At 46.3% G+C, this 18,519-nt stretch overlaps 1 protein-coding gene across 1 annotated transcript in view; it reads right to left on the bottom strand.

The window, feature by feature from the left end:
* Nucleotides 1-18,519, bottom strand: part of LOC109879615 (CLIP-associating protein 2-like) — a 111,612-nt gene that overhangs the window by 31,111 nt on the left and 61,982 nt on the right. The window contains exons 15-21 of the mRNA XM_031789025.1: nucleotides 18,147-18,224; nucleotides 16,738-16,905; nucleotides 15,387-15,427; nucleotides 15,023-15,172; nucleotides 11,886-11,909; nucleotides 9,051-9,149; nucleotides 489-653 (exon numbers count right to left, since the gene is read on the bottom strand). Of these exons, the coding sequence (XP_031644885.1) occupies nucleotides 489-653; nucleotides 9,051-9,149; nucleotides 11,886-11,909; nucleotides 15,023-15,172; nucleotides 15,387-15,427; nucleotides 16,738-16,905; nucleotides 18,147-18,224 (725 nt within the window). The remainder of the gene's footprint in view (nucleotides 1-488; nucleotides 654-9,050; nucleotides 9,150-11,885; nucleotides 11,910-15,022; nucleotides 15,173-15,386; nucleotides 15,428-16,737; nucleotides 16,906-18,146; nucleotides 18,225-18,519) is intronic.

The raw sequence follows: 18,519 nt of genomic DNA, 5'->3' as shown, positions 1-18,519 counted from the left end.
GAGAGGAGAAAGAGAGGAGAAAGAGGAAGGAGAGGAGAAAGAGGAAGGAGAGGAGAAAGAGGAAGGAGAGGAGAAAGAGGAAGGAGAGGAGAGGAGGAAGGAGAGGAGAAAGACAGAGGGAGTGAAATAGAGTTCAGCATTAAAAGAGTTCCTGCTTTCAAAGTTGTTGGGAGAAATGAATGGACTGATCTGTGACATCATCACAAACCATGCGGTGATAAGGGAAGCACGCGATTGGTGGGGATTGATCAAGTTGTCATGACAACGATAAAGGTAGGAGGCCAGAGTGAGATGCACGCAGAAACGCAGTGTGTGTGAGAGAGAGAGAGAGCTGTCAATCTCTTGGCCTTAGCCAATCAGGCATGAGCAGGAACAAACAGAAGCAGGACAATGGGGGAGGGGATGATTTTATTGGTTTAGAAATAACAAAGATAAAAATCTTGGGGACAGGCTTGGGGACAGGCTTAGGGTGTGTGAGCTCTACTCACCGACAGACAGGCGTGTAGGGGAGGAGTCTCGTGAGCAGCCCTGGCTGCGGGGGATGCGGCTACGTCTCCCTCCGGCCCCAGCTAGGACCCTCTGGGCTCCAGAACCCAGCGTACTCAGAGCGGTGCTGGTCAGGACGCGACCCGGGGAACCACTCCGACTGCCGGCTAGAGAGAGACAGGGAGAGAGAATTACAAACACAGAACACACACTGGTCATGAGACCCTGTTGGCAACGGCACAACAACATCCCCGAGCACCATCACCATGTCTGCATCAGATCTGGGTTCAATTTAATACGTACGTCAAACACTTAGAAGTACGAGGTGCGCTTGACTTAGCTTGGGAGCTTTTACCTTTTGGAAATATTATTACCAAGTTTAACTAAAGTCTTTGAAAGTATTTGAATGTATTATTGACCCAGGTCTGGTTAGCAGATCAGAAGGGACTAGATGTGTGTAGGAACATGGTGAATGGACTGCATTGAACTTTAGCCATTTTGATTCCAGGGTTAGGAGTTGTTTTCAGCCAGACTCAGGGGACCAGCTTTGGCGGCCATCTTGGGACCGTCATCATTTCGGTGGGTCGTTTGTTTATTCCCAAATGATGACATGGAGTACAATATATCACTGCCCATAATGCCTTGTGACTGACACAGATCTACACATGCTTGAGTTTTGTGATGTCCTAACTAGAGGTCGACCGATTAATCGGAACGGCCGATTTAAAGTTTTCATAACAATCGGAAATCGGTCAATTTGGACGCCAATGTTGTTGTTTTTTACACCTTTATTTAACGAGGCAAGTCCGTTAACAACACTTTCTTATTTTCAATGGTGGCCTAGGAACGGTGGGTTAACTGCCTTGTTCAGGGGCAGAACGACAGATTTTTACCTTGTCAGCTCGGGGGATTCAATCTTGCAACCTTACAGTTAACTAGTCCAACGCTCTAACCACCTGCCTCTCATTGCACTCCACAAGGAGCCTGCCTGTTACGCGAATGCAGTAAGAAGCCAAAGTTGCTAGCTAGCATTAAACGTATCTTATAAAAATCAATCAATCATAATCAGTAGTTAACTACACATGGTTGATGATATTACTAGTTTATCTAGCGTGTCCTGCGTTGCATATAATCGATGCGGTGCGTATTCGCGAAAAAGGACTGTCGTTGCTCCAACGTGAACCTAACCATAAACATCAATGCCTTTCTTAAAATCAATACACAGAAGTATATATTTTTAAACCTGCATATTTAGCTAAAAGAAATCCAGGTTAGCAGGCAATATTAACCAGGTGAAATTGTGTCACTTCTCTTGCGTTCATTGCACGCAGAGTCAGCGTATATGCAACCTTTTGGGTCGCTCTGAGACTTGGAGTAGTTGTTCCCCTTGCCCTGCAAGGGCCGCCGATTTTGTGGAGCGATGGGTAACGCTGCTTCGGGGGTGGCTGTTGTCAATGTGTTCCTGGTTTGAGCCCAGGTAGGAACGAGGAGAGGGACGGAAGCTATACTGTTACACTGGCAATACTAAAGTGCCTATAAGAACATCCAATAGTCAAAGGTTAATGAAATACAAATGGTATAGAGGGAAATAGTCCTATAATAACTACAACCTAAAACTTCTTACCTGGGAATATTGAAGACTCATGTTAAAAGGAACCACCAGCTTTCATATGTTTTCATGTTCTGAGCAAGGAACTGAAACGTTAGCTTTCTTACATGGCACATATTGCACTTTTACTTTCTTCTCCAACAGTTTGTTTTTGCATTATTTAAACCAAATTGAACATGTTTCATTATTTATTTGAGACTAAATTGATTTTATTGATGTATTAGATTAAGTTAAAATAAGTGTTCATTCAGTATTGTTGTAATTGTCATTATTACAAAAAAAAATGCATTTACAAAATTGGCCGATTAAATCGGTATCTGCTTTTTTTTTGGGTCCCCCAATAATCGGTATCGGCGTTGAAAAATCATAATCAGTCGACCTCTAGTCCTACCTCAAAGACAGACGAGAACAGGTGTGAAAGTCAAATGTATGGAAAGAGCGGGTCATGTGACCAGAGTGAGAAAACCTTTTCACTACACAACTGAAACATATCAAATTAATCTATTTCACCACACACACGCAGAATACACAGACCCTACTAGAATAAACAGACTATACCAGAATACACAAACCAATACTAGAATACACAGACCATACTAGAATACACAGATCGGAATAGTCTGTTCTGTCAGAGGATGATGGTCACATCGCAATCTACCTCCCATGCAGAATCACCAATGCATCGCTCCCTCTCTCTGTCCCCCTCTCTCGCTCTTATATCTCCAGCGTCTATCCCCTCAGCTCCCTCCTAACAGGTAGACACAGGCCTCAGCTCCCTCCTAACAAGCCTCAGCTCCCTCCTAACAAGCCTCAGCTCCCTCCTAGCAGGCCTCAGCTCCCTGCTAACAGGTAGAGACAGGCCTCAGCTCCCTCCTAACAAGCCTCAGCTCCCTCCTAGCAGGCCTCAGCTCCCTGCTAACAGGTAGAGACAGGCCTCAGCTCCCTCCTAACAGGCCTCAGCTCCCTCCTAGCAGGCCTCAGCTCCCTGCTAACAGGTAGACACAGGCCTCAGCTCCCTCCTAACAGGTAGAGACAGGCCCCAGCTCCCTCCTAACAGGTAGACACAGACCCCAGCTCCCTCCTAACAGGTAGAGACAGGCCCCAGCTCCCTCCTAACAGGTAGAGACAGGCCCCAGCTCCCTCCTAACAGGTAGAGACAGACCCCAGCTCCCTCCTAACAGGCCCCAGCTCCCTCCTAACAGGTAGACACAGGCCTCAGCTCCCTCCTAACAGGTAGAGACAGGCCCCAGCTCCCTCCTAACAGGTCGACACAGACCCCAGCTCCCTCCTAACAGGCCCCAGCTCCCTCCTAACAGGCCCCAGCTCCCTCCTAACAGGTAGACACAGGCCTCAGCTCCCTCCTAACAGGCCTCAGTTCAGAGAGTAAAGAGTCATAAGAAGGCAGACAGCCATGTTTTAGTTTGAACTAAACGCTTCAGCCAGAGAGGGGGTGGAGCTTTAGGTGACCAGCTTGGGTGAGGGGGGAGGAGGGTGAGAACAGATGGAAGGGTGAGAGGGGGGGTGAGAGGGGATGGCGGGGAGAACAGATGATGGGTGAGAGAGAGGGTGAGGGGGGAGGAGGGGGAGAACAGGTGAAGGGTGAGAGGGGGGGTGAGGGTAACAGGTAGTAGACGTTAGATTCTTACCACCAACGATGGTAGCAGACTGAGATCCTGCACCAATGGGGGGGGAGGAGCCATAAGACCATTGGTTGGGAAGGGAGCAGAGGCGGGGACAGGAAGTTAAACAAGATGGATTACAGGTGTTAGAGCACAAAGCACCATGGGCGTTAGAACACAGAGAGCATCATGGGAGCATTCCGAGCGATCCTAGACGAGAGAATGAGAGCGACAATGAACACGATTCAAACACGTAATTAAATGTATCAATTAAATATTGAATAAACTGAAGGCTGACACACACGGAACCAGCTGTGATGCTCGATGGAGGAACGGTAGAGCATTGCATGATGGGTAGCCGGTGTGTGACGCAGCAGTATCGCTGACGAAGCAAAGCAGCTTCACAATGGAAGAAATAAAAACACCTTAAAGTAAAAATGCTCTAAAACACACTCTCACAAACACACACAGCCAAAACCTGCCCCGGCACAGCTCTCTAGCACAAAGATATCTCCCCACCATTCTTCATTTTCTCAATGTTAATCTCTTGTTCCTAGAATCTCTTATTTTGTTCCTGTCAGGGGGAGTCCACACACTGCTTCTTGAGAGTGATGCATCATCTACTCTACTTACTGAGTGAGTGCGTTAGCTAGCTCCTCCCGGTGCAGAGTGCGTTAGCTAGCTCCTCCCGGTGCAGAGTGCGTTAGCTAGCTCCTCCCGGTGCAGAGTGCGTTAGCTAGCTCCTCCCGGTGCAGAGTGCGTTAGCTAGCTCCTCCCGGTGCAGAGTGCGTTAGCTAGCTCCTCCCGGTGCAGAGTGCGTTAGCTAGCTCCTCCCGGTGCAGAGTGCGTTAGCTAGCTCCTCCCGGTGCAGAGTGCGTTAGCTAGCTCCTCCCGGTGCAGAGTGCGTTAGCTAGCTCCTCCCGGTGCAGAGTGCGTTAGCTAGCTCCTCCCGGTGCAGAGTGCGTTAGCTAGCTCCTCCCGGTGCAGAGTGCGTTAGCTAGCTCCTCCCGGTGCGGAGTGCGTTAGCTAGCTCCTCCCGGTGCGGAGTGCGTTAGCTAGCTCCTCCCGGTGCAGAGTTAGCTAGGTAGCTCCTCCCGGTGCAGAGTTAGCTAGCTCCTCCCGGTGCAGAGTTAGCTAGCTCCTCCCGGTGCAGAGTTAGCTAGCTCCTCCCGGTGCAGAGTTAGCTAGCTCCTCCCGGTGCAGAGTTAGCTAGCTCCTCCCGGTGCAGAGTTAGCTAGCTCCTCCCGGTGCAGAGTTAGCCAGTTCCTCCCGGTGCAGAGTTAGCCAGTTCCTCCCGGTGCAGAGTTAGCTAGCTCCTCCCGGTGCAGAGTTAGCTAGTTCCTCCCGGTGCAGAGTTAGCCAGTTCCTCCCTCCTCCCGGTGCAGAGTTAGCTAGCTCCTCCCGGTGCAGAGTTAGCTAGCTCCTCCCGGTGCAGAGTTAGCTAGCTCCTCCCGGTGCAGAGTTAGCTAGCTCCTCCCGGTGCAGAGTTAGCCAGCTCCTCCCGGTGCAGAGTTAGCCAGTTCCTCCCGGTGCAGAGTTAGCCAGTTCCTCCCGGTGCAGAGTTAGCCAGTTCCTCCCGGTGCAGAGTTAGCCAGTTCCTCCCGGTGCAGAGTTAGCCAGTTCCTCCCGGTGCAGAGTTAGCCAGCTCCTCCCGGTGCAGAGTTAGCCAGCTCCTCCCGGTGCAGAGTTAGCCAGCTCCTCCCGGTGCAGAGTTAGCTAGCTCCTCCCGGTGCAGAGTTAGCTAGCTCCTCCCGGTGCAGAGTTAGCCAGCTCCTCCCGGTGCAGAGTTAGCCAGCTCCTCCCGGTGCAGAGTTAGCCAGCTCCTCCCGGTGCAGAGTTAGCTAGCTCCTCCCGGTGCAGAGTTAGCCAGTTCCTCCCGGTGCAGAGTTAGCTAGCTCCTCCCGGTGCAGAGTTAGCTAGCTCCTCCCGGTGCAGAGTTAGCCAGTTCCTCCCGGTGCAGAGTTAGCCAGTTCCTCCCGGTGCAGAGTTAGCCAGCTCCTCCCGGTGCAGAGTTAGCCAGCTCCTCCCGGTGCAGAGTTAGCTAGGTCCTCCCGGTGCAGAGTTAGCTAGCTCCTCCCGGTGCAGAGTTAGCTAGCTCCTCCCGGTGCAGAGTTAGCCAGCTCCTCCTGGTGCAGAGTTAGCTAGCTCCTCCTGGTGCAGAGTTAGCTAGCTCCTCCCGGTGCAGAGTTAGCCAGCTCCTCCTGGTGCAGAGTTAGCTAGCTCCTCCTGGTGCAGAGTTAGCCAGCTCCTCCCGGTGCAGAGTTAGCCAGCTCCTCCCGGTGCAGAGTTAGCTAGTTCCTCCTGGTGTATTTTGTCATGTTTTGGTATTACTATTGGCAGACCTGGACTCTTCACACCAACAACAAAACACTCAGTGGTGAGACAACAAAGCATGCAGAAAACACACCCCGTCTCACAAAAAAACCACAGTGACCACGAGAGCAACATAATGGGTCCGTCTAACCAACACACACACACACACACACACACAATACCTGGTGTGCAATCTGATTCGTAGGAACCTAAGAGGTATAAAAAAAAGCATGTGAAAGAGCTTACTGTGACTGTGAGGGATACCAGCAGCGACTACAGAAAGAGCTTACTGTGACTGTGAGGGGATACCAGCAGCGACTACAGAAAGAGCTTACTGTGACTGTGAGGGATACCAGCAGCGACTACAGAAAGAGCTTACTGTGACTGTGAGGGATACCAGCAGCGACTACAGAAAGAGCTTACTGTGACTGTGAGGGATACCAGCAGCGACTACAGAAAGAGCTTACTGTGACTGTGAGGGATACCAGCAGCGACTACAGAAAGAGCTTACTGTGACTGTGAGGGATACCAGCAGCGACTACAGAAAGAGCTTACTGTGACTGAGGGATACCAGCAGCGACTACAGAAAGAGCTTACTGTGACTGTGAGGGATACCAGCAGCGACTACAGAAAGAGCTTACTGTGACTGTGAGGGATACCAGCAGCGACTACAGAAAGAGCTTACTGTGACTGTGAGGGATACCAGCAGCGACTACAGAAAGAGCTTACTGTGACTGTGAGGGATACCAGCAGCGACTACAGAAAGAGCTTACTGTGACTGTGAGGGATACCAGCAGCGACTACAGAAAGAGCTTACTGTGACTGTGAGGGATACCAGCAGCGACTACAGAAAGAGCTTACTGTGACTGTGAGGGATACCAGCAGCGACTACAGAAAGAGCTTACTGTGACTGTGAGGGATACCAGCAGGGACTACAGAAAGAGCTTACTGTGACTGAGGGATACCAGCAGGGACTACAGAAAGAGCTTACTGTGACTGTGAGGGATACCAGCAGCGACTACAGAAAGAGCTTACTGTGACTGTGAGGGATACCAGCAGCGACTACAAAAAGAGCTTACTGTGACTGTGAGGGATACCAGCAGCGACTACAGAAAGAGTGTGAATAACTCATCACGCAAACACACGCTCAAAGCAGTGGAACTTTGTGTGTGTGAGGGACGAATCAACAACAAGTGGGACACAATCATTAAGTGGAACGACATTTATTGGATATTTCAAACTTTTTTAACAAATCAAAAACTGAAAAATTGGGCGTGCAAAATTATTCAGCCCCTTTACTTTCAGTGCAGCAAACTCTCTCCAGAAGTTCAGTGAGGATCTCTGAATGATCCAATGTTGTCCTAAATGACTAATGATGATAAATACAATCCACCTGTGTGTAATCAAGTCTCCGTATAAATGCACCTGCACTGTGATAGTCTCAGAGGTCCGTTAAAAGCGCAGAGAGCATCATGAAGAACAAGGAACACACCAGGCAGGTCCGAGATACTGTTGTGAAGAAGTTTAAAGCCGGATTTGGATACAAAAAGATTTCCCAAGCTTTAAACATCCCAAGGAGCACTGTGCAAGCGATAATATTGAAATGGAAGGAGTATCAGACCACTGCAAATCTACCAAGACCTGGCCGTCCCTCTAAACTTTCAGCTCATACAAGGAGAAGACTGATCAGAGATGCAGCCAAGAGGCCCATGATCACTCTGGATGAACTGCAGAGATCTACAGCTGAGGTGGGAGACTCTGTCCATAGGACAACAATCAGTCGTATATTGCACAAATCTGGCCTTTATGGAAGAGTGGCAAGAAGAAAGCCATTTCTTAAAGATATCCATAAAAAGTGTCGTTTAAAGTTTGCCACAAGCCACCTGGGAGACACACCAAACATGTGGAAGAAGGTGCTCTGGTCAGATGAAACCAAAATTGAACCTTTTGGCAACAATGCAAAACGTTATGTTTGGCGTAAAAGCAACACAGCCATCACCCTGAACACACCATCCCCACTGTCAAACATGGTGGTGGCAGCATCATGGTTTGGGCCTGCTTTTCTTCAGCAGGGACAGGGAAGATGGTTAAAATTGATGGGAAGATGGATGGAGCCAAATACAGGACCATTCTGGAAGAATGGAACCTGATGGAGTCTGCAAAAGACCTGAGACTGGGATGGAGATTTGTCTTCCAACAAGACAATGATCCAAAACATAAAGCAAAATCTACAATGGAATGGTTCAAAAATAAACATATCCAGGTGTTAGAATGGCCAAGTCAAAGTCCAGACCTGAATCCAATCGAGAATCTGTGGAAATTACTGAAAACTGCTGTTCACAAATGCTCTCCATCCAACCTCACTGAGCTCGAGCTGTTTTGCAAGGAGGAATGGGAAAAAATGTCAGTCTCTCGATGTGCAAAACTGATAGAGACATACCCCAAGCGACTTACAGCTGTAATCGCAGCAAAAGGTGGCGCTAAAAAGTATTAACTTAAGGGGGCTGAATAATTTTGCACGCCCAATTTTTCAGTTTTGATTTGTTAAAAAAGTTTGAAATATGCAATAAATGTCGTTCCACTTCATGATTGTGTCCCACTTGTTGTTGATTCTTCACAAAAAAATACAGTTTTATATCTTTATGTTTGAAGCCTGAAATGTGGCAAAAGGTCGCAAAGTTCAAGGGGGCCGAATACTTTCGCAAGGCACTGTATATGTGTTTAAGGTGTGTGTGTATATGTGTTTAAGGTTTGTGTGTGTGTGTGTGTGTGTGTGTGTGTGTAAGGTGTGTGTGTGTGTATGCGTGTTTAAGGTGTGTGTGTATGTATGCATGTTTAAGGTGTGTGTGTATGTATGCATGTTTAAGGTGTGTGTGTATGTATGTGTGTTTAAGGTGTGTGTGTATGTGTTTAAGGTGTGTGTGTGTGTATAAGGTGTGTGTGTGTGTATAAGGTGTGTGTGTGTGTATAAGGTGTGTGTGTGTGTGTATATGTGTTTAAGGTGTGTGTGTGTTTCTCCTTACGTTGTGACTGGGACACCATCTTGGTGCGGCTGCGTCCCCGGGAGTCCACGTGGCTGACACTGGTTGCCGTGGTGAGAGGCTGCTTGGTCCTCAGACGACCTGAGGTCAGAGGTCATACTGTTAGACCGGACACTGACTGGACACACACTCTTCTTCTCACACTTTCTGAATAGAACAGAGCCCACCCACCCTCCACTACTAAGCAATAAGCACTAGTTGAGAGAAGTAAAGAGAAGTACTACTGGAGAATACTAGTCTATATACACTCACGTACCTAACTTAGTCTAAACAGTAACTTGTCTTACAGTCTAGACTTACAGTAAGTACTACTGTCTTACTACTGACCTGACCACTACAGTCAGACACAGAGAGGGGGGGGGGGGGGGGGGGGGCTGTGTCCGAGGTCAAAGATCATGTGATATGATTTAGCTCGGCCGACTAAAATGCCCAAATAATATCTGACTTTTACTTAAAACAACATCAAATCAGAACTTTGGGATTTTCTTTCTAGTTCCAGATATGAGATATAATTTGTGAATCATTTCAGGAAACAAGAAACGTAAACCTTTATTTTTGATCCAAATTGTTGTTGTTTGTTGCAGAAATGCCTTCTGGAACATGTGAACATTCATGTGCCTTAACAACAAACTTGTACACCATCTGTAAATATGAATAAAATTGTTACAATTATGAACTTAGTTGATTTAGCCACGAAAAAAAGCCAGGAACCTTCCCGCTAGCCATGATTGGCTGAAATAATGGATGGTCTGGACATGCCTAGAAATGAGTTTAATGATTGGTCTGCCATGTAACATGCTTCTGTCTATAACATGAGCTGATCAGTATGTGTAGGTAATCCCTTTAAAACTCAGCTATTTTTCAAGATATCACAAAGAACGGCATTAGTGTTGGAGGACTGAGTTCTGAAATCAGTAGAACGTCCGGTGGAAGCAGAGTTAGACGGATAAGGAGATGGAGAATATTCTGGTGTTTGATTGAAAATTTGCGGAGGGAGTCGAAAAGAGAACACACAGAAGGCTGTTGTATAAAATACCTGTCTCTGGATTACATCTTCAAACTAAGGGTAACAATGGCATCCGTGACAGAGAGGGAGAAGTGTCCATCCATGCACACGGGTAAGAGAGTAGCTAGCTACATTTTCAGATATGATAAGTTTCGAATTTTGTCAGAAAGTCGTTTTCTGTTAGCTAGCTAGCTAATGTTAGCTGGCTGGCTCCCTAGCTAACGTTATGTGTATGATCTGTGTAGTAATATTATTCGTATCTCAGAGCCATTTGCATAGCTAGTTATAGCCTAATGTTAGCTAGCTAGCTAATATTGAACCAATAGTAATTGCAGCCTCTCCCTCAACGTGATCAAGTCAAAGGAGATGATTGTGGACAACAGGAAAAAGAGGTTCCGAGCACGCCCCCATTCTCATCGACGGGGCTGCAGTGGAGCAGGTTGAGAGCTTCAAGTTCCTTAGTTTGTTGGTGATGTGGACACCAACATGGTCCAAGCACACCAAGACAGTCGTGAAGAGGGCACGACAAAACATATTCCCCCTCAGGAGACTGAAAAGATTTGGCATTGGTCCCAAGACCCTCAAAAGGTTCTACAGCTGCACCATCGAGAGCATCCTGACGGGTTGCATCACCGCCAAGCTCCCTGCCGTCCTGGACCTATATATACTAGGCAGTGTCAGAGCATCGTTAATGTTATGTAATTTTATTGTGCTACTTTTTACTTTGGTTTATTTAGTAAATATTTTCTCAACTCTATTTCTTAAACTGCATTGTTGGTTAAAAACTTCTTATGGCTTGAATCCCGCTAAGGTTAGCCAGCTAGCGTAAGGTTAGCCAGCTAGCGTAAGGTTAGCCAGCTAGCGTAAGGTTAGCCAGCTAGCTTAAGGTTAGCCAGCTAGCTTAAGGTTAGCCAGCTAGCTTAAGGTTAGCCAGCTAGCTTAAGGTTAGCCAGCTAGCTTAAGGTTAGCCAGCTAGCTTAAGGTTAGCCAACAAGCTAGAAACGAACCAAAACATTGTTTAGAAACTTGCTTTTTGTTTCCATGGTTTGCTAGATTGACATACACTAAATTCATTTTTAAATGGATGGGTACATTGGTGTTAAAATACACCAGTTATGCCATTTGCACCACAAGGCTGCTGATGTCCTGTAGTTTTTGTGTTTATACTGTTTCATAACAACAATGACAAGTTTGATGTCGTACAACAACAGAATGTTCATGATGTCACTATCGACAAGTGTCTACAGAAAGATGTAGTATAAACCATAGTATAAACCTTTGGTTGTTTAGTACACAAGCGTACTGGGGATAAGGCTTAAGAGGGTGTGAACTATGCTGAATGAGTAGAGATAAAGAAGAGCTCTCCAGTAGGTACCAAAACACAAAAAAGGCATTTTCTCAGAAGTGAGGTTACAAGTTAATCAACTTTGAAAGCAGAATTACTTTCCCATTGTTCCTAAAATTCAGGGTAGCTCTGTGTCTCTGCTTTCATCTAAAGTTAAATATATATATATCATTTTCGAGTCGGTTGGTCACAATTATGGAATATGAGATGTTAGAGTACAGAGGAACAGCAGAGGGGGCCATGGTTACAGGGTTAACTCTTTCCTGTCCAGGGCCACTCCCAGAATACACAGGAAGGAGGAATGAAGGGGGGGGGGGAGTTGATCTTACCATCTGTTTTATCTGAGGCATCATCTTTAGTGTGAGAGAGAGAGAGATGCAGAGAGAGAGAGATGCAGAGAGAGAGAGAGAGATGCAGAGAGAGAGAGATGCAGAGAGGGAGGGGGGGGTGAAGGAGTTGATCTTACCATCTGTTTTATCTGAGGCATCATCTTTAGTGTGAGAGAGAGAGAGATGCAGAGAGAGAGAGAATGCAGAGAGAGAGATGCAGAGAGAGAGAGATGCAGAGAGAGAGAGAGATGCAGAGAGAGAGAGAGATATGCAGAGAGAGAGATATGCAGAGAGAGAGAGAGATGCAGAGAGAGAGAGATGCAGAGAGAGAGAGAGATGCAGAGAGATGCAGAGAGAGAGATGCAGAGAGATGCAGAGAGAGAGAGAGATGCAGAGAGAGAGGAGATGCAGAGAGAGAGAGATGCAGAGAGAGAGAGAGAGATGCAGAGAGAGAGAGAGAGAGATGCAGAGAGAGAGAGATGCAGAGAGAGAGAGATGCAGAGAGAGAGAGAGAGAGATGCAGAGAGAGATGCAGAGAGAGAGATGCAGAGAGAGAGAGAGAGTTGCAGAGAGAGAGAGAGAGTTGCAGAGAGGGAGAGAGAGAGAAAGAGGTATAGTATCTATGTTAGTAACAGAACATAATCCAACAGTGAATCATGCGGAACAACTAACGTGCCTAACAAACACACTGACAGCACATATCTACACAACTAACGTGCCTAACAAATACACTGACAGCACATATCTACACAACTAACGTGCCTAACAAATACACTGACAGCACATATCTACACAACTAACGTGTCTAACAAATACACTGACAGCACATATCTACACAACTAACGTGTCTAACAAATACACTGACAGCACATATCTACACAACTAACGTGTCTAACAAATACACTGACAGCACATATCTACACAACTAACGTGTCTAACAAATACACTGACAGCACATATCTACACAACTAACGTGCCTAACAAATACACACTGACAGCACATATCTACACAACTAACGTGCCTAACAAATACACACTGACAGCACATATCTACACAACTAACGTGCCTAACAAATACACACTGACAACACATATCTACACAACTAACGTGCCTAACAAATACACACTGACAACACATATCTACACAACTAACGTGCCTAACAAATACACACTGACAGCACATATCTACACAACTAACGTGCCTAACAAATACACACTGACAGCACATATCTACACAACTAACGTGCCTAACAAATACACTGACAGCACATATCTACACAACTAACGTGTCTAACAAATACACTGACAGCACATATCTACACAACTAACGTGCCTAACAAATACACTGACAGCACATATCTACACAACTAACGTGCCTAACAAATACACACTGACAGCACATATCTACACAACTAACGTGCCTAACAAATACACTGACAGCACATATCTACACAACTAACGTGTCTAACAAATACACACGGACAGCACATATCTACACAACTAACGTGCCTAACAAATACACACTGACAGCACATATCTACACAACTAACGTGCCTAACAAATACACACTGACAGCACATATCTACACAACTAACGTGCCTAACAAATACACACTGACAACACATATCTACACAACTAACGTGCCTAACAAATACACACTGACAGCACATATCTACACAACTAACGTGCCTAACAAATACACACTGACAGCACATATCTACACAACTAACGTGCCTAACAAATACACTGACAGCACATATCTACACAACTAACGTGTCTAACAAATACACTGACAGCACATATCTACACAACTAACGTGCCTAACAAATACACTGACAGCACATATCTACACAACTAACGTGTCTAACAAATACACTGACAGCACATATCTACACAACTAACGTGCCTAACAAATACACACTGACAGCACATATCTACACAACTAACGTGCCTAACAAATACACACTGACAGCACATATCTACACAACTAACGTGCCTAACAAATACACACTGACAACACATATCTACACAACTAACGTGCCTAACAAATACACACTGACAACACATATCTACACAACTAACGTGCCTAACAAATACACACTGACAGCACATATCTACACAACTAACGTGCCTAACAAATACACACTGACAGCACATATCTACACAACTAACGTGCCTAACAAATACACTGACAGCACATATCTACACAACTAACGTGTCTAACAAATACACTGACAGCACATATCTACACAACTAACGTGCCTAACAAATACACTGACAGCACATATCTACACAACTAACGTGCCTAACAAATACACACTGACAGCACATATCTACACAACTAACGTGCCTAACAAATACACTGACAGCACATATCTACACAACTAAACGTGTCTAACAAATACACACGGACAGCACATATCTACACAACTAACGTGCCTAACAAATACACACTGACAGCACATATCTACACAACTAACGTGCCTAACAAATACACACTGACAGCACATATCTACACAACTAACGTGCCTAACAAATACACACTGACAGCACATATCTACACAACTAACGTGCCTAACAAATACACACTGACAGCACATATCTACACAACTAACGTGCCTAACAAATACACACTGACAGCACATATCTACACAACTAACGTGCCTAACAAATACACACTGACAGCACATATCTACACACTAACGTGCCTAACAAATACACACTGACAGCACATATCTACACAACTAACGTGCCTAACAAATACACACTGACAGCACATATCTACACAACTAACGTGCCTAACAAATACACTGACAGCACATATCTACACAACTAACGTGTCTAACAAATACACACGGACAGCACATATCTACACAACTAACGTGCCTAACAAATACACTGACAGCACATATCTACACAACTAACGTGCCTAACAAATACACACTGACAGCACATATCTACACAAACAGACATACAACACACATACAGGCAGCAAGCACACACAGAGCCACGCGCAGACAAACACACACATACAGGCAGCAGGCACACACAGAGCCACGCGCAGACAAACATGGGAGATGAGAGGCAGGAAGTATATTCAGTAAGATGTTCAGCCCAGGTCCTGAAAGCACTAGGAAATAATTGTAACATACAGCACCAGCGCGCGCGCACCCGGGTGATTGATTATTTGATAGACCATATCAGTCACTCAGACTCATGTCTAAACTGCCTGTCTGATTGGTTGGCTGTCTGTTTTGATTGACAGCTTCCTTACCCAATGAGGAGTAGGAGCCGGGGGTCAGTCTCACTGGCCCCACCTGCCCGATGTGCCGCTGCTTAGCAACCGTTGCCGCATTAACATCTACATCGCTACGGGAACGCTGTAGGGAGCCCGGCGACGCCCCGCCCTTATGACCCGACGGGACTGGGAGGGGAAGGGAGGATATATATATTTACACACACACACACACACACACTATACAATCACTTGCTGGCACATAACAGTGGATTCCCGAAAGTATGTGGGAAAATGAAGGGGTCTGGATACTTTCTGAATGTATATAACAAAACACAAACAAATAACGTACACGCCACAAAATCATGTAATCAATACCGGAGGTAGTGTGTGTGTGTCTCACCTCTTCCAGGAGCAGCTGACCATTTAGATGACAGAGGACGACTGGGGGAGAGAGAGAGAAGAGAAGAAGAGAAGAGAAAGAAGAGAAGAGAAGAGAAAGAGAAGAGAAGAGAAGAGAAGAGAAGAGAAGAGAAGAGAAGAGAAGAGAAGAGAAGAGAAGAGAAGAGAAGAGAAGAGAGAAGAGAGAAGAGAGAAGAGAGAAGAGAAGAGAAGAGAAGAGAAGAGAAGAGAAGAGAAGAGAAGAGAAGAGAAGAGAAGAGAAGAGAAGAGAAGAGAAGAGAGAAGAGAGAGAAGAGAAGAGAAGAGAAGAGAAGAGAAAAGAGAGAAGAGAGAAGAGAGAAGAGAGAAGAGAGAAGAGAAGAGAAGAGAAGAGAAGAGAAGAGAAGAGAAGAGAAGAGAAGAGAAGAGAAGAGAAGAGAAGAGAAGAGAAGAGAAGAGAAGAGAAGAGAAGAGAAGAGAAGAGAAGAGAAGAGAAGAGAAGAGAAGAGAAGAGAAGAGAAGAGAAGAGAAGAGAAAAGAGAAGAGAAGAGAAGAGAAGAGAAAGAGAGTAGAGAGAGAGGAGAGTAGAGAGAGAGGAGAGCGAAGAGTAGAGAGGAGAGAGAGAGGAGAGAAAGAGAGTAGAGAGAAAGAGAGTAGAGAGAAGAGAGAAAGAGAGTAGAGAGAGGAGAGAAAGAGAGTAGAAAGAGAGGAGAGAGAGGAGAGAAAGAGAGTAGAGAGAGGAGAGAAAGAGAGTAGAGAGAAGAGAGTAGAGAGAGGAGAGAAAGAGAGGGAGAGAAAGAGAGGAGAGAAAGAGAGGAGAGAAAGAGAGGAGAGAGAGGAGAGAGGAGAGAAAGAGAGTAGAGAGAAGAGAAGAGAGAGAAGAGAAGAGAAGAGAAAAGAGAAGAGAAGAGAAGAGAAGAGAAAGAGAGTAGAGAGAGAGGAGAGTAGAGAGAGAGGAGAGCGAAGAGTAGAGAGGAGAGAGAGGAGAGAAAGAGAGTAAGAGAGAAAGAGAGTAGAGAGAAGAGAGAAAGAGAGTAGAGAGAGGAGAGAAAGAGAGTAGAAAGAGAGGAGAGAGAGGAGAGAAAGAGAGTAGAGAGAGGAAGAGAAAGAGAGTAGAGAGAAAGAGAGTAGAGAGAGGAGGAGAGAAAGAGAGGAGAGAAAGAGAGGAGAGAAAGAGAGGAGAGAGAGAGGAGAGAGAGGAGAGGAGAAAGAGAGTAGAGAGAAGAGAGAAAGAGAGTAGAGAGAGAGGAGAGAAAGAGAGTAGAGAGAGGAGAGAGAGGAGAGAAGGAAAGGGCGAGAGCAAAATATTACTTTCCGGGTACCTCTGAGCCCCTCCTCTCAAAAACGTATAGTTAAAGGTCAGGGGTCATTACTTAAGGCTTTCCTGTGATGAGGAAGAGGAGCGGTCGCTCTGAGGAAGAGACGTCACGCTCCCAGAACTCTTGAGAGACGATTGGAGGCTCTTCTGATAGGACGGCTCTAACGAGTTGAACAGAGAGTCTGCCTCCCCCGGGAAATGGTTCCTAAGACCCCAGTATGCCCTGAGAGAGAGAAATAATGTGTGAGTATGTCTGTAGAAAAATGTGTGTAATGCTGAGCGCGCGTGTGTGTGTGTGTAATGCCGAGTGTGTGTGTGTGTAATGCCGAGTGTGTGTGTGTGTGTGTGTGTAATGCTGAGCGTGTGTGTGTGTGTGTGTAATGCTGAGCGTGTGTGTGTGTGTAATGCTGAGCGTGTGTGTGTGTGTGTAATGCTGAGCGTGTGTGTGTGTGTGTAATGCTGAGCGTGTGTGTGTGTGTAATGCTGAGCGTGTGTGTGTGTGTGTAATGCTGAGCGTGTGTGTGTGTGTGTAATGCTGAGCGTGTGTGTGTGTGTGTAATGCTGAGCGTGTGTGTGTGTGTGTAATGCTGAGCGTGTGTGTGTGTGTGTAATGCTGAGCGTGTGTGTGTGTGTAATGCTGAGCGTGTGTGTGTGTGTGTAATGCTGAGCGTGTGTGTGTGTGTGTGTGTGTAATGCTGAGCGTGTGTGTGTGTGTGTGTGTGTAATGCTGAGCGTGTGTGTGTGTGTGTGTGTAATGCTGAGCGTGTGTGTGTGTGTGTAATGCTGAGCGTGTGTGTGTGTGTGTAATGCTGAGCGCGTGTGTGTGTGTGTGTAATGCTGAGCGCGTGTGTGTGTGTGTGTGTGTAATGCTGAGCGCGTGTGTGTGTGTGTGTGTAATGCTGAGCGTGTGTGTGTGTGTGTAATGCTGAGCGCGTGTGTGTGTGTGTGTGTGTAATGCTGAGCGCGTGTGTGTGTGTGTGTGTAATGCTGAGCGTGTGTGTGTGTGTGTGTAATGCTGAGCGTGTGTGTGTGTGTGTGTAATGCTGAGCGTGTGTGTGTGTGTGTGTAATGCTGAGCGTGTGTGTGTGTGTGTAATGCTGAGCGTGTGTGTGTGTGTGTGTGTAATGCTGAGCGTGTGTGTGTGTGTGTGGTAATGCTGAGCGTGTGTGTGTGTGTGTGTAATGCTGAGCGTGTGTGTGTGTGTGTGTAATGCTGAGCGTGTGTGTGTGTGTGTAATGCTGAGCGTGTGTGTGTGTGTGTGTAATGCTGAGCGTGTGTGTGTGTGTGTGTAATGCTGAGCGTGTGTGTGTGTGTGTGTAATGCTGAGCGTGTGTGTGTGTGTAATGCTGAGCGTGGTGTGTGTGTGTAATGCTGAGCGTGTGTTGTGTGTGTAATGCTGAGCGTGTGTGTGTGTAATGCTGAGCGTGTGTGTGTGTGTAATGCTGAGTGTGTGTGTATTCTTACTTGCGGGCCTCTACCCTGGCCTCTGCGTCGGCATCTGCGATTCCCTTCTTAATGCTGGCGACCATCACCGCTGTATGTCTGAGAGACAGCGAGACAAACTATTAGACCTGGTTACTGATCACAACCTTAGAAAAACCTTGACAAAGATGTCTGAGAGACAGCGAGACAAACTATTAGACCTGGTTACTGATCACAACCTTAGAAAAACCTTGACAAAGATGTCTGAGAGACAGCGAGACAAACTATTAGACCTGGTTACTGATCACAACCTTAGAAAAACCTTGACAAAGATGTCTGAGAGACAGCGAGACAAACTATTAGACCTGGTTACTGATCACAACCTTAGAAAAACCTTGACAAAGATGTCTGAGAG

This window comes from Oncorhynchus kisutch, linkage group LG14 (assembly GCF_002021735.2).
Source record: "Oncorhynchus kisutch isolate 150728-3 linkage group LG14, Okis_V2, whole genome shotgun sequence".
Lineage (NCBI taxonomy): Eukaryota > Metazoa > Chordata > Actinopteri > Salmoniformes > Salmonidae > Oncorhynchus > Oncorhynchus kisutch.
Note: the sequence above shows the minus strand (reverse complement) of the source record. Positions and strands in the feature narration are given on the sequence as shown.